Genomic DNA, 14,859 nt, shown 5'->3' on the forward strand with positions numbered 1-14,859 from the left:
GCTGCGAGCCCATCCCAAAGGGACCCTGCTGTGGTGGGGTCCCCACAAGGGACCTTGGTTTTCCAGCTGCCTCCAGGCTCCTCACCGCTCAGAGCAGCACTGAAAGGGCTGTGCTGGGGACCCCGGGCTGAGCGTGTCCCTCCTTCCCTCGCCTGGGCCCTGCCACCTGCATTCCCGCTGCCCCTTAATGCCCGTCTCCGTCCCTAAGCAGGGGAGAAAGGGGCCATTGTTCAGCGGTTTTGAGGGAAGAGTGTGGGCACCAGGGAACTCCGTGGGGCTGGAAAGGCTCCTTCTGGCACCTGCACCCACATCTCCCTCGCTCCAGGCCAGCCCTGGGTGCTCCTGGTCCGTGGATGCTCCTGGGTCTCCACCGGTGGCAGCTCCCCACCCTCTGCCAGACCACGCAGAGACAAAACACGCGCACCCAACGCCCTGTTCAAGCTCAAATTTATTCCTGCACGAGTCTCCCATGTATGAGACACTTCCCACCCGTCTTGCTTACACAGTAAACAAGCCACCTGCCAAGCAGCATCGCTGCCCCAGCCCAGCTCCCGGCGCGGGCAGCCCCCCTTTCCCATCCTGCTCCCCCCCGAACCCCGCTGCGATACCCCAGGCTGGGCAGGATGCTGGTGCCAGCGCTAAGCCCGTGCCCGCAGGGCAGCGACGGCAAAGCCGGCCGGGTGTGGGTTGGATGGAGCTGCCCCGAGGGCTGGGATGGTGCCCGTGTCTCCTCCCGCTGCACCTCAGGCAAGGCAGGACGGGGAGGAGAATAAATTAAAGGCTAAAAAGGCCACTGGCATTTGCTAGCTGGAGGACAGAGCAGCAGGGCGGGTCCCCGGGCACCCAGGGGGGCTCCTGATCACAGGGAGAAAAAAGCCCCGTTTGCAGATGGTCCCGGCAAGCCGCTGTCCTCCCCTCCCTCTTCCGCACAGGTTCCTGTGCACCCCCACGGTCCCCGCTCCCCTAAATGGTTTAAGGCACCGTCGTATGAGGAGGCAGGTAAAAACCACCCCGGAGCAGCTCCCGGCACAAGTCCCTGGAGAGGCAGGAAGTGGCGGGGGGCTCCAGGTGAAACGAAGTCCACTATAAATACATATAAATTCCACAAAAGGTTTTCCTCCCTCCGGTCCGTGAGTCTGGGCCTGGGCTCGGGCTGCTTTGAGGAGTGTGTGTGGGGCAGCTGCTGGGGATGTGCTGCCTGAGACGGGACGGAGGCCACTGGAGGGCTGCAGTCCTTTGCCAGGAGGTTTGGAAGTGCCGGGAGGAGATCGGGAGCAGTTCACGAATCCTCTGGGACGGCCAAGCAGATACAGGAGTGGCAAGAGGCCAGGAGGGATGTGTGAGGCTCTCCTGGGTGCTGTCTCAGGGGAGCAGAGGTCCTGGTTGAGTCAATGGGACAGGTGGCCCCATTCCTGTAGAGTCCCTTGCTCAGGATTTTTATTACACACCAAAGGAAAAAAAAAAAAAAAAAAAAAAAAAAAAAAAAAAAAAAAGAGAGAGAGAAAAGAAAAAAAAGGAAAAAAAAAGAAACTAAAACCCCGAGGTAAGAACCAAATGCCAGCAACCAGAAGGTGCCTGAGCTGCCTGAGCCCTGTCCTGACACGAGCTGCCCTCCTCAGTTCGGAGCTGGGATATCCTTGCCCGGGCTCTGCTCCTGGCTGTCCTCAGCCTCCCTCTGCAGCCACCTCAGGGGTGTCTCCTCTTCGCCTCCCTCTTGCTCTGGGGAGGCCGAATGCCCGAATCCTGGCAGAGCCAGCTCTGAGGGGTGGCACAGGGGGTCCCCAGGGAAGCAGGGCTGGCTACATGCGGGAGGACGGGCTGGCCAGCTCGTAGAAGAGCAGGTAGGCATCGCTGCTGCGCACGTGGCTCGAGGACATCGGGGTGACGCTGCGGGGAGGGGAGGAGGAGAGCTGTGAGCAGTGGGGACGGGATGCCCAGAGCAGGGGGTCCCTGCTCGCCTGTCCCACCCCACGCTCACCGGGAGTCGTTGAAGCTGTGCCACTCGCTGGACACGGGGCTCTTGCAGTAGGCTGTGTAGTGTCCCCCCATGGTGGTGCCCGAGTGGTTGGAGACGGCGTAGAGGTTGTAAACAGCGTGGTCTGTGGGGAGCAGGGGTGCTGCTCAGCCCTGCTGCCCCCCAAAGTGCCAGCACAGAGCCCCTCACCACACCAGCAGCTCCAGCACCCTGGATTCCGTGCCTCCCACCCCTCACGCCTCTGTCCCCCACCACCCGGGGACACGAGGAGACCAGGAGTCATCAGGAGCTCAGGGCTGGGACTCACTGCAGCTCTGCGAGGCAAATTCCCGGAGGTCCAGGTCCTTCAGTGGGAAGTTGACGAAGGTGGTGAGTTTGCTGCTTCGTATCCTGGCCTCGGAGAAGCGCTTCAGGTCTGGAGGGTCCCGTCAAGGAGGCAAGGGACAAAGGGGAGCCTGCAATAACACATCTGCCTCCCCCCCAGCACCCCCTGTCCTCATCCCTCTGCCCGAAGGATACGAAGCACCAGGATCTTGGGGAACTTCTGGATGCTGAATTTTTTTGTGCACCTCGTCCTGGCTTTGCAGCGACAACACGTCTGTGGGAGGCAAACAGCACAAGCAGGAGGGTGAGGGGCACTGAGCCCACAGTCCTGGCAACACAGGCACGGAGGGCAAGGGGCCCAGCCTGCCCCAAGGAGCCCCCCTGCCCTGTACCGGTTTCTCGTCCCCATCCAGCACGTCCTCTTTGGTGAAGAGCCGGAGGCAATCCATGAGCGTCACCTCCCCGTAGCCTTTCTGTGGGAGTGCAGTGAGGGTCAGGGACAGGGAGCATGGGACAGGGGGACAGGGAGCGTGCAACAGGGGGACAGGGATCACTGGGGCTCCCTCACCTTGGGGATGGGCAGGGACAGGTCCCAGAAGGGGTCGAAGGCTGTGGAGCAGTAGCCGCACTCGCTGCAGGTCAGAGAACTCTTCAGCTGCCCCACGAAGAGGTCTGGCGGGGTGGGACAGAGCAGGGTGAGACCCCTGGTTCCCAGCCTTGCTCCCAGCCCAGGCCTGCCCTCCTTCCCCCAGCCCTGCTCACCGCTGATGCGGCTGTCCTCCCTCTCCTGGTACCTCCTCCACATCTGCCGGCTCTTCTCGTCGTCACTGCAAGGATGGAGACACAGCAGGGCACTGAGCATGGCCTGGGGGATGCCAGCACTGCCACCGAGCCCAGAGGGACCCATGTGGTCACCGTCCCTGGGCTGGCCTTGTGGGCAGTGAACTCTTGCAGGGCTTGTGCAGTGCCAGCACTTACGGGAGGTGATCCAGGGTGTCGGTGCTGGCTCGGGGCCGCACCAGCACACGGTTCACCTCGCTGTGCAGCCCGTCCAGGAGGAACCGCAGGAACTCCTGAGCATCCTGCTGGCTGCAAGACACGGAGCACGGCCAGTGAGGGGCTGCAGGGGGCTCAGCTCCCCCCACCACCCTACACCCCCCCCTTACTTGTATCCGACAAAACGTGGGGCGTATCTCTGGATCTGCGTCTTGAAGTCCGAGGGGCTCACGCTCTCGTTGGGGGACGAGGTCCAGAGCAGCTGAATCAGCTTTGCAAACTCTGCAGGCAGGGAGGCAGCTCAGCAGGGGAGGCGGCCCAAGGGGACAGCTCAGGGCTGCGCTCTAGGGTCTCAGGGCCTGATCCTCCCCTGGCTGGGCAGCCCAGAGAGGAGCTCCGAGCTCTGGGTGGGGGTCCCGCAGGACGTGGGGTATCTCAGGGATATGTGGCAGGGATGTGCTGCGGGAGCTGCTGCAGGGAAGGCCCCGCAGCCGCCAGGCCTGGGGCCGGCCATTACCTGTCATGAGCGCCGTGCGCATGCGGCTGTTGTTGTTGAGGTCCCGCAGGTACTGGTTCTGCAGGCAGTAATCCCGCAGCTCCTTGGTGTTGCTCAGGCACTGCAGGATGGAGTTCATGAAGCACTGGGGGAGGCAGAAGAGAAAACCATGGCAACGGGAAGCAGAGGGAGGCAGGCCGTGGCAGGGGGACACCTGGGGCGGGCGGGCAGAGGATGGGGACGAAGCCGTGGGGAGCAGGGGAAGCTCCTCCTCAGGCAGCACCGTGGGGAGCGGGGTGCAGGGAGCTGCCAGGGTGAGGGTGTGGGTGTTGGGGGCCAGGTGAAGGGACAGGGCTCCCCCTGCCCCACAGATGTGCCCGCTGTGAGCCAGAGGCCTGGGGACACACTCACCGTGTTGCCGAGGTTCCGCAGGCCGGTCAGCCCCTGCACGGCCTTGGAGCTCTGCAGAGAGAGGGAACAGGGCTGGGACGGTGGGCTGGCCATGCCTGTGGGCAGCCCAGCGAGGCCATGGTGCCACAGACCTGCCGGTGGAGCAGACCCTCAGGGGCAAGCAGAGGCCCCATCCCGCTGTGACATCATGGGCAGAGCCAGCACCGAGCAGCTCTCTGGGCCAAGGACCTGGTGACAAACCACGGCCGGCCTGCCCCGTCCTGCTGGCCCAGGACAATGCACAGGGCTCAAAGTTCTCTCTGCCTGGCAGCACTTTTGCCCCATGCCCTGGATTGTAGGTGAGGCCGGCAGCCCTGGGGGTGCTGGGGGGTGGCAGTGCCCTGTGCCTGCCCCACGCTGCAGGAGGAGCACAGTGCCCTGTCACTGCCCATCTGGTCCATGCCAGGTGTCCATCCCCTCCAGGACACCCTGCACAAGCGCAGCCCAGACTTTGGCACAGCTGTTTTGCAGGATAAAGTCCACCTGGGAAAGTGCAAGCCCAGCCCTGCGGCAGCGAGCGAACAGGGGAACAGGGCTGTGTGCCCGGTGGTGCCTTCCCAGCCGCTCGCTGCCCAGGCTGTACTGCACCTGTGCCACGGGGTGGCAATTCCAGGTGATCCAGGTGCTCCCTGAGCTGGGAAAAGCAAAGATGGGCATGGGCAGCTGGGCGCTGGGGCCAGGAGGCATCACCACTCTTTGCTGGAGAGACCGAGAGCACAGAGGGGTTTAGGGGTGCCACCACCCCTCTCCCAGCATGCAGGACAGGGGGCAGATGGGGGACACTCCCTGCACAGGGGAGCAGCAGGATGAGCCTCCCTGAAGCAGGGTTGGGTCTGACAGGGCTTGCAGGGTCAGCCTGCTGATTGTGCTCCCCCAGATGCCCAGGATTTAAGGATCCTTAGGCAAACACCCCAGCTGCCCACCCCAGGCTTGAGGAGGAGGAGAGGAGGCGAGAGGAGGGGAGGGGGCCCAGCAGCTCCGAAATAGCAGCAGCTGGTGTGTGTGTGGGAGGTGCTGAGCACCCAGCCCTGACAGCAGCCCAAAATAACCCAGATCCAGTTACACGTGCTCCTTAGCGACGGCACAGGCATCACCCACCGCCGCAGGGACCGGCACCAGTGGGGACCCGGCTGCCCTGCGTGGGCACGTGCGGCTCTGCCAGACTGACCGGGTGCCCTCTGTGCCATCGGGTGCCCCTGCAGTGCCCAGAGCACAGGGGCGTCCCCAGATGTGGCTGCCTGTGGCTGTCAGTGCCGGGGGGTGACTGTCCAAAAGTGCCAGGCAACTCCCTGGCTTCTTCCTGGGTGCAGACAGGCTTGGATGGGCACAGGGTGCCAGCAGGATGTGACAGGTCAGTGCCACACCACGGCTGGAGGAGCTGGCCTGGCTCTGGTCCCCGAGCAGATGGCAGCAGGAGAGGGGGGCCTGTGTCCCAACACCTTACATCCATCCCTTGGAGGATCTGAACCCCAAGGCCTTGCTCATGTCCCCACACCTATCCCAGGGAAGGTCACAGTGCCAGGGGTGAGCAGCAACCCCTGGGAGTGCCCCAGTGTGCCCCAGCCATCCCCAGCAGGACACTGCTCATCCAGTTGCCCTGGTTGGGCAGCTCCCGCCGTGTGCAGGAGGGACTGGACAGTCCTGCCCATGTGGGTGCAAACCTCCCCACAGATCCTGCATTCCCCCACAGCCAGGTCCTAGGCTGCCCTCCCAGAGCCTGGAACAACCCCTGGGGAGGGCTGGAGCTGAGGACGGGGTGTCAGGTGCTCCCCTAGTGTGGCACAAGCCCTGTGTGCACCGAGGTGTTACTTCCCCCCCTGGATTTCCTTCCCCTGGGTGACTCAACTCCAGCTAATCCCCCTCTCCCGTACAGGGCTTTATCTAGGACACGACATGCTCAGAGGCGGTGAAGGAGAGCTGGCTCACGCGGCGCGGCTGGGGACTCCCCGAGGCTGCACTGCAGGACGGGGACAAGGGACAGGCGATGGGGACAAGGGACACGATCCGGACTGTCCTGCCCCATCCAGGTCCGCGTGGCAAGTGCCTGTTGGGGCAGCAGGAGAGCTGGAGCAGCCAGACTTACATAAGTGACCAGACCCTGCCCTCTTTGCCCCTTGCTCTGCCATCCCTGCAGGAGAGATCTGCCCCAGCACCGTGGCTCTGGGGAGAGCCAAGTTCACTCCGGTGACGCTGCCAAGGGGCTCAGTGTGGCCAGCAGACCCTTCCTTGCGGTGGGACACGGGGACCTGGCCAAGGTCACCGCAAGGGCAGGGCTGGGAGAGGAACCCAGGTGTCCTGACACGTGCAGTTCACCTGCCCCCTGCCATCCTGTGGGACACCGGGACACGCTGTCCCCACGGGCAGCCGGGAGGACACCCACCCCAGGCATCACATCCTCGGGCACGGGGGATGGCACAGGGCATCCCACGCTCCCCAGGGAGGGCAGGGGGTGCCCCCTTCTCTGCCCCCAAGCCGGGGGCCGGCGGCTGCGGGCATCTCGTACCTTGGTCTTGTTGAGGACGAGCCCGACGAAGGTGGAGACCAGCAGGGACCCTGGCATGGAGGTGCGGGGCCGCAGGTCCTTGTGAAGGTCGGGGAGCGCGGGGGGCTCCTCGGGCAGCGTCACCGTGTAGGAGTCCCTCATGATGGCCCCGGCGGGCACCGCAGGACGGCGGGGAGCAGCCGCGGGCAGCGGGGCTCCAGGGGACACCGGCCGGGCTGCCCTCGCCCGGGGCCGGCTGCAGCCGGGGGCGCGGGGTCAGGTGCGGAGCCCCCCGTGCTGGGCGTGCGGGGCCGGAGCCGGTGCCGGCTGCGGGGCTGACGGCACCTCAGCGGCTCTGACATCAAATGGGTGGAGAGGCGGCAGCCGGGCTCGGTGACGGCTCGGTGACGGCCAGCCCCCGCGCACCGCGTGGTACAGCGCGCCGGGAGCCAGGGGGGCCCGCGAGGGGCGGCTCTGCCCCGGGGACACGCTCCGGAACGGGGCGGCCACACCGCCCCGGCTCCGAGGGGGCTGCGGGACCCGCGGTGCTCCCTCGGTCTCTCTCTCAGCGGGGCTCCCCGCGCTCCCGTACCCCAACACCGGCACCGTGCGCGCACCGCGGGGGCAATGGGGAATTGGGGCGAGGAGGAAGCCGGAGGAGCGCCTGCCCCCCCAGTGCTCCCCCGTGCTCCCAGCTCGGCGTGCCCAGGGCTGGTGGCACCGGTTGTCCGGCCCCGGGCATTCTGTGCTCCGGGCAGGCACTGGGCAGGGAGCGGGGCTCCCCAGCTGGGGGTTACTCGCCAAAATTGCCTTGGGAAAAGTGGGACGGTCCCACAGCATGTGGGTGCAGAGGGTGTCTGTACCCAGAGAGGGGCTGTGGGCTGCCAGACAGGGTTGTGAGGCTCCCGGTCATGTGCCGTCCCTGCAGTGCCAATGCCAGGCACCCAGGCAGTGACATTTTGGGGGAACCCCCCTCTTTGGGGGATGCATTAGCACTGAGCTCAGAGGATATTTCAGTGCCTTGCTCTGGGGAAAAACTCCCCGCAATTCCTATGTGGAGCAAAGACCCCACCTGGTGTCTCCCCTCAGGAAACTGAGGCACGGCACGGGCAGGATTCCAGCTCCTCTCCTGCAGCAAGGGCAGATGCGGAGCCTGGCAGGGAGCCCGGGTGTCCTGCGTCCTAGTCCTGCGTCTCCCGCTGCTTCACCCCTCTGACCGCGGCAGGACGAGCGCCGGAGCCCTGCGCCTGCTGTGCGTGCCCAGGTGTCTCTCTGCCTGCTCAGGGAAATTTCCATGGGCAACCAGGGCAAGGGAGTGCGGCTGGGCTGCTCTGACAGAGCCACAGCCTCCAGCCTCATCGAGAGGGCTCCGAGCAGAGCCTGATTTCCTCCCCTGGAGCCCCCAAAGCACCCCCATCCAGCGGCGGGGGCTGCTGAATCCCGATGGCTGCAGATGCAGCCTCCCCTGTCCACGGCGGAGCTCGGCACAGCCAGCGGAGGGGCTGGCTGGGGACGGGGGGGAGGGAGGAAGGGAGGGAGACTATTTTTGGCACCAGCAAAAATATCTGAGGAGGCATCTTGCAGTGTTATTCATCTGCAGGGCCAGGGCTCTTTTGCATCACAACCGGAGGCCTGTCGTAACCGGGGCCTGCGTGTGCTCACACGTGTGTACATGTACACACCCCACGCTGTGTACGGTGTACACACACGGGGACACGCTGTGCACGCCGGGGCACACGCCCCACTGCCCTCCTGCAGCCTGTGTGGGTGCCCTGCTGTGCCCAGGCTGGGCCTCCGGGCTGTGGCACAGCTCCCTGAAATCCAGGGCTCCTGCCACCCTGCCCGGCAGCGCGGGTGGGTACGGCAGGGGCAGGATGGCCCCGGTGCACAGCCTGCCCCGAACGCTGTGCAGGGAGCTGGGGCAGCTCTCCCCGTGGGGATGAACCGTGCCGGCCGAGCCGGTTCTTCCATGGCAAGAGGGTGGTTCAGCCACATCCCGTGTTGAACCTCGTGCCCCGGTGGCATGGACCGCCCCAGGCCAAGGACCAAATTCCCCGCCAGCCAGAGAGCGGCACGCGGGCTCTGAGGCTGGAGTGGGAGAGAGAAGGGGAGACCCGGTGGGACGGCATCACCCAGAGCCAGATCCCTGCCCTCGGCTGGCCCCTCTGCAGCGGTGACCTTCTGCCGCGGGCAGAGGTTGCCACCGGCCCGGTTGGCACCGCGGTGGCAGGCAGGGCCAGCACTGGCTGCGGGCCAGGGACGTCAGCTGCTCAGGATGGGACTGTGGAGAGCTGCCGGCGGTTTTGTGGGTGGCCCTGGCCTTCTGACCCTATGTACACCCGGGGTGGTTAATGGGGCGGCACAGCTCCAGTCCTGCCCCCTACCAGACTGCCCTTCCCGGGAGCCAGCGCGGCCCTGCAGCTCCGCAGGCACAGCCCCTCGCTGAAACCGCACCTGCACACACCTCCCTTTGCCCATGGGGTGGTAAACTGAGGCTCGAAGTGACAGTGAGGGTAGGGTCATACGTAGACACCCCCACTCCTGGCTGCAAACCCCTCTGGGGGGCGGTTTCTGTGGCGCAGAGGCAGGAGGCGGCGGTGGAAAAAGGGATGGGAGGAGGCGCGGGGCCAGCCCCGCCGTCCCCTGGCTGCGTCGGGAGCGGGTGCTGCTGACACTGCCCTCGGGGCTGGGCAACGGGGCAGAACCGATGGCAGCTCCGGGGCTGCAGTCTGCGCTTGTTTCCGGCACCTGGCACGGCCGCAGGCACCCAAGTCTGGTTTACGATCGGGACATTTGCTTCCCGGCTTGGGAAAGGGAGGGAAAAAACCACAGCAGTGGAAAATAGCAGGTGTGCCCATCAAAGCAAGGAAACCTAAGGCAGTGACACTGAGCCTGCCTGTCCTGGCATGAGTGTCTGTCCCAGCGCCCTGTGCCACCTTTGCCACCCACCAGCCCTGGCTGTGTTCATGTACAGAGCACAGGGCTGTGGTTTGGGACTTGCACAGCCCCTGCTGCCCTGTGGGCATCCCATGGGATCAGGCTGGCACCCCATCACAGCAGTGTGTGGGCACATGGGGCGGGCAGCCTGCCCTGGCAGTGGCAGTGTGGGCTTTTGTGAGAGCCAGTGGCTGCAGCAGCTGCTGGATCCCCCCTTGGTGCCCCCCCAGCAGGGCCTGGTGTGGGAGATGGAGGCAGGAATTCCCTTCCACAGCACCGATCCTGCACTCTCCTGACTCCCCAGCCCGCTCCCTCCCCCCAGGACTGGGGGCCAGGGATGAGGCAGGTGGGCACAGCAGGTCCCACACCACGGAAGGGCACTGCTGAAGGTGGTTCTGTGGGGGAAGGGGCACAGGGAGGGATGTGGGGGCACTGGCTGCAAAGGGAAAGATTGCTGGGGGATTCTTTCCTGCTTTCTTGCGAGCAGGACAGGACTTTTCCTCCCGGTTCGGCTGATGGTGGTGGGACAGAGACGCAGGCAAGCAAAGGGCAGGTCAGACCATGGGTGAATGGAGGGTCACTGGAAAGACAGCGGGAGACAATGCAGGCAGAGCCTGGCCAGATCTTGGAAGGAAACCTGAGTGGAAAATTACCAGGCTGCTCCCCTGCACGGGCTGCGTGTGCGGCGCCTGCTCCCGGCCCGGGCCGGGGCTCTGGGGATGCCGCAGCACTGACGGGGGCCTGGGGCACCGAGGACCTGCCAACACGTGTGGTGCTGCCCAGAGCAGCACTGCCACAGGGAACCCGCTACTGCCACGCAGGCTGGGGCACAGGGCCCCAAACTGGCAGCAGTGGATGGTGCCAGGGAACTGGCATCGCTGGGCACCGAGTCACTGTGGCAGAGCCAGCACCAGACAAACCAGCTGTGCCAGCAGGATGAGTGCCCAGCCTGGTCATGTCACCTTCCCTATCTGGGATGAGGCGGCAGGAAATCCCCGTCAGCCCCACATGGGGCCAGAGCCATCACCTGCTGTCACATGCATGCAGAAAGTGCAGCGGGCACAATCCTGGGCACAGGCTGATCCTTCCTCCTTGGGGAGTGTCCCCTGCAAGCGCAGCCCCTCAGAGGACACCCGCCTGCCCACACACGGCTGCCTCAGCAGCTCCAGCCAGGACTGCTGCGCCAGCAAGGGCATCTCGGAGGGTCGCACACAGAAACTGAGGCTCGGAGCAGCACACCCACGTTCCCAGGCAGAGCACGGGTGCCTCGGGCTCCTCGGCTCACCACAAGCACGGCCCACATCCCCCCCAGCACAGCTCTGTCCCCCCGCCCCCAGCCAGCTCCGCGTACCATGGGGTCCTGGGCGGACACGTCGCAGTGGTCATCGCTCCCCTCGCAGGGCTGGCTGGCACAGCGGGTGCCCGAAGGCGGCAGGGTGGCCTGAGAGGAGCTGAGGTGGTCGGTGGAGAGGCTGCTGTGGTGGCTTTTCCTCCCGTAGCTCTCCAGGTAGCCACGGACATAGTCGGAGTGCGTGGCAGCCTGGTACAGACCCTGCAGGTTGCCGAGCTCTGGCCGGGTGCGGGCGCTCAGCGCGCCGGCTGCGGGCAGGTAGGCGCTGTCTGAGGTGTGCAACCCCGAGAACTCCCGCGCCAGGTCCGAGTGGCTGATGGATTTGTGGCGGCTGAGGGGCGCTGTGGAGGGCAGGTAGCCTGTGGGGCTGCCGGGGGTCCCGCTGAAGGTGTAGCAGGCACCCCCACTGAGCCCGGCGCCGGGCGGCCGTGGCTGCGTGCGGAGGTACAAGGGGCTCAGGCGGATGCTGGGGTCGGGGTACAGCCGGCTGCTGTCATAGCCGCTGGTGGGGGACAGCCCCCCAGCATGGTGGTAGCGGGGGGAGGGCAGGTAGCTGGCTTTGAAGCCGATTTTGTCACTGTCTGCGTAGGTCGTGGACAGCGTGGAGCCATAGGAGCTGTAGGAGCTGTAGCCGCTGGGCACTTTGCTGTAGGTGGTCTCGGCGTAGCGGGAGGAGTCCACGTACCGCTTCAGGGTGGAGGAGAGCTGGGACATGCTGGAGTCTGGGGTTCAGCAGGCTGTCCTGGAGGCATCGACTGCAAGGGAAGAGCCCAGGGATCAGCTTCCACAGGCCCTGGTCAGCACAGCAGGGCACCCAGCAGCTCCCACCCAGCAGCTCCTGCCTCCCCTGGAGACCCCCTGGGAGAGGCAGGAAGGTGACAGAGGGGATCCAGGGGCTGTTGGCCACAGTGTTGCCATGGCTCCTGCCACCTGCCAGCCTTCCTGGAGAGCCGGGGACAGCAGGACCCAGCTGGCACTGCCACCCCCGTGCCCCCGGGGACCTCATATCGCAGAAGGGCACAGCCAGAAGCACCCAACATCCCCATATACACCAAGGAACTGCAGCAGTCACCTCTGCCCCAGCCCTGACATCCCTGCCACACCATCCAGTGGCTGTCCCACTCCTGGGGCTGGAGAGATGTCCCCAGTGCCTCCTCCAGGTGGGAGGCAGTGGCCTGGTCACAGGGCTTAGGCCCAGCTCTGGCTGAGACAGGCAGGTGGGATGGACCGATCCAGCCAGCCCAGCACCTTCCCCTGGTTACTCACAGTGAGCGCTGGGGCTTGGTGGGGGCTGGCATTTCAGCGAGAGGGAAACTGAGGCGAGGTCAGGATCTGGGCAGCTTTCCTGTCTCCCTGCCGTGGCTGTGCCCCGTGAGCCCCCATCGGTAATTCAAGCCGAGAGTCCTCCTGGTGAGGTGGCAGCTGTGCCCCTGCCAGCCAGCCAGAGCCAGCACTCGGTCCCCACGGGGAGCTGGTGGCTTCTGCCCCGTGGCACCCGCACAGGGCAGGAGAGGAGCATACAGGGTACAGCGACAGAGGTCCCCAGAGCACACACAGAGCCAGCCCGGAGCAGGGACAGGGCAGTGCGGCAGCCAACAGCCCCCAACACGGGCTGTCTGGAGCTGGAGGAGAGTTTGCCCTCAGTACCCACGCTGCCAGGCTGATGGCTGGATCCCTACCTGTCCTGGGGCTGTGGGTGGCACTGGGGCAGGCAGGACCCCAGCCGAGCTCCTCTGCCCTGGCGTTGCTGGTGCTCAGCTCCCGGGGTGACTGGTGTCCCTTCCCTGGCAGGACAGTGGCTCATGTGGCTCCGAGAGTCTCCAGTCACCCGGGAGATGACCCTGATTCAAAGGCTTTTCCCAGCCCAGCCGGGGAGGGCTCTGGCCCGGCTCCAAGCCAGGAGGTGCCGGAGCCTGTGCCTGGCCCGTCCCTTGCACGGCCCCGGCAGCACCGAAGGGGCACCCGGGTTTGGGAACGGGCCAGGCACTGCACCCCGGCAAGAGGAGCCGCCGCGGCGGCACTCCCCGCCTGGCCCCGCGGGGACCCAGCCTCCTGCTCAGAGCCCCGGAGGCTCAGTGAGGAAATGCCCCGGGAATGCTTTTAGGAGAGGGTGGTGAGAGACAGCAGCCAGCCCCGTGGGCTCCTGGCTGGCAGCTGCCTTTGCAGCCAGCCGGCTGCATCGCGGCGCTGTTGTTATTGCCCAGGGAGCAGCCGTCCCACAGCCGAGAGGGAACTATTTACAAGCAGCAGCGAGGTGGAGCGCACGGACCTGTTTGGGGACGGAGGCTGAAGGGTGAATAATCTGCTCCCAGGCAAGGGCTCCACGAAACACCCGGCTCTGCCCAGCCTGGCTGCGGCCGCCCTCATCAGGAGAGTGGCTCTGCCAGTCAGGATTTGACACGGACAGCGGGGAATTTCGCTCAGAGGGAGTGGGACCCCAGCCAAGGGACTGGCACTGGAGTGCCAGGATGAGAGTGACGGAGCCCCTGGGCTTCCAGAGAGCACATGCCTGGCTGTCTGCCCTGCTGGGGCACGGAGCAGCCTGGCACAGGGACTGCCCCTGCTTGCCATCCTCCTCGCCAGTAGAGATGATCTGGGCTTGGGACAGTGCCAGGACAGCCCCACGCCATCGTCCCCTGCCAGGTGCCCACGCTCTCCCACTGCGGCACCTCTGGCACCAGCAGCACCAGGAGAGCAGCAGTTTGGGAACAGGAGGGCAGCAGGTGCTCCTGGCAGCAGGACAGGTCTCCACAGGGCAGCACCTGCCCTGGGGATGCGGAGGAGCCGATGAAGGGATGCAGAGTCGGGAGTGGGCACTGGCCCCAGACACATGAGCTACCCCATTTCTTGGGAAGAGAGGCCTTACCATGGAGGAGTGTCACATCTGCCAGGCTTGCCTGTGCTTCCAAGTCCCCATGTCACATCCAAGCGGACCCCAGGACGGCGGGAGAGCGGAGCGTGCCAGGAGCCAGAGAAGCTGAGGGGGTGTGAGAAAACCCCGGTTCCTCCCAGCGCTTCCTGGGCTGCCTGGCCCCTCCCTGCCCGTCATTGTGCTGAGCTTTCCTGCTGCCTGGCAAAGCCCTGGGGCCGGCACGGCTGAGTCAGGCCTCCTGCACCCTCATCATCCTCCCGGGGTGTCAGGGGAAGCTGAGGCACAGGAATGTCCGGTCCGCAGTCATGTGGCCAGGCAGGAGCAGCGCCAGGACATGGGAGTGGGACACCGTGGGGCTGCTCAGGGTGCTGGGGAGTCCTGCCCTGGCTTCCAGCTCCAGCAGCTTTCCCAATGGGAAGCTGAGCTCAAAGCAAGGAGACTTGCTGAGGCAGAGAAGCAGAGCCCCTGCTCTGTCCCCAGCTGCTGTCCTGCCCGTGCCCAGTGGCAGGTGTCCCCTCTGTCCTGCCCGTGCCCGGTGGCAGCTGTCCCCCTCGGTGGCCACGGAGCCCCAGAGCAGGCTCAGCTCAGCTTACATAGCGCTGGCTCCATCCAAGGTGTCACAGCACAGCTGCTTCTCGCTTACGCAGGCTCGGAGCTGTGTCCCCTGTCCCCTGAGACACAATGTCCCAGCCTGGAGGTTACGTGGGAGCTCCCAGCACTCCGCAGTGGTGGATGCAGAGAGGGGACCCTGTGTGAGGCACTTCACACGCTCCAGAGTACAAATGGTTTGGGGCTGAGGGGCTCTGTGTCCAGCTGAGAGTGCCAGCAGGGTGGGAGAGCCTCCTGCCAATTCCCCAAGGGGAACAAGGCACAGAATTCCTCCAGGTACCCATTTCCCTCTAGGAAGGGTGACCACGAGCAGCCCTGGGGGGAATGTGCCACGAAATGTTTGCTGCCTGTAAGGGACAGGAGTCAT

The 14,859-nt window shown here is 65.4% G+C and overlaps 1 protein-coding gene across 2 annotated transcripts; it reads right to left on the reverse strand.

The window, feature by feature from the left end:
• Positions 1–430: 430 nt before the first annotated feature.
• Positions 431–14,365, reverse strand: USP2 (ubiquitin specific peptidase 2). 2 transcript variants are annotated; one of them, XM_042034081.1, is made up of 13 exons: positions 13,878–14,365; positions 11,012–11,766; positions 4,203–4,253; positions 3,813–3,936; positions 3,466–3,577; positions 3,278–3,388; positions 3,062–3,126; positions 2,868–2,971; positions 2,692–2,772; positions 2,495–2,573; positions 2,283–2,390; positions 1,979–2,099; positions 431–1,887 (listed from the first exon to the last, which is right to left on the reverse strand). In XM_042034081.1, the coding sequence occupies exons 2-13, from the start codon at positions 11,723–11,725 to the stop codon at positions 1,800–1,802; spliced, it is 1,758 nt and encodes a 585-aa protein (XP_041890015.1). In that variant the 5' UTR covers positions 11,726–11,766; positions 13,878–14,365; the 3' UTR covers positions 431–1,799. The 2 variants fall into 2 exon arrangements, with proteins under 2 accessions (XP_041890015.1, XP_041890016.1); XM_042034082.1 differs by lacking the exons at positions 11,012–11,766; positions 13,878–14,365 and adding an exon at positions 6,745–10,949.
• Between the last annotated feature and the right edge of the window lie 494 nt (positions 14,366–14,859).

Source organism: Corvus kubaryi, unplaced genomic scaffold, assembly GCF_017639235.1.
Source record: "Corvus kubaryi isolate FWS band 111438036 unplaced genomic scaffold, C.kubaryi_AGA036_p1.0 37367, whole genome shotgun sequence".
Taxonomy (NCBI): domain Eukaryota; kingdom Metazoa; phylum Chordata; class Aves; order Passeriformes; family Corvidae; genus Corvus; species Corvus kubaryi.

Bases quoted from the DNA above. Each gene is read 5' to 3' on its own strand.
- USP2 (XM_042034081.1), bottom strand. From the start codon at position 11,725: ATGTCCCAGCTCTCCTCCACCCTGAAGCGGTACGTGGACTCCTCCCGC. The intron at 3,578-3,812 runs GTAATGGCCGGC...CCCTGCCTGCAG, and splicing joins GCGCACGGCGCTCATGACAG to AGTTTGCAAAGCTGATTCAG. The intron at 2,773-2,867 runs GTGAGGGAGCCC...GCACTCCCACAG, and splicing joins TGTCCCTGCCCATCCCCAAG to AAAGGCTACGGGGAGGTGAC.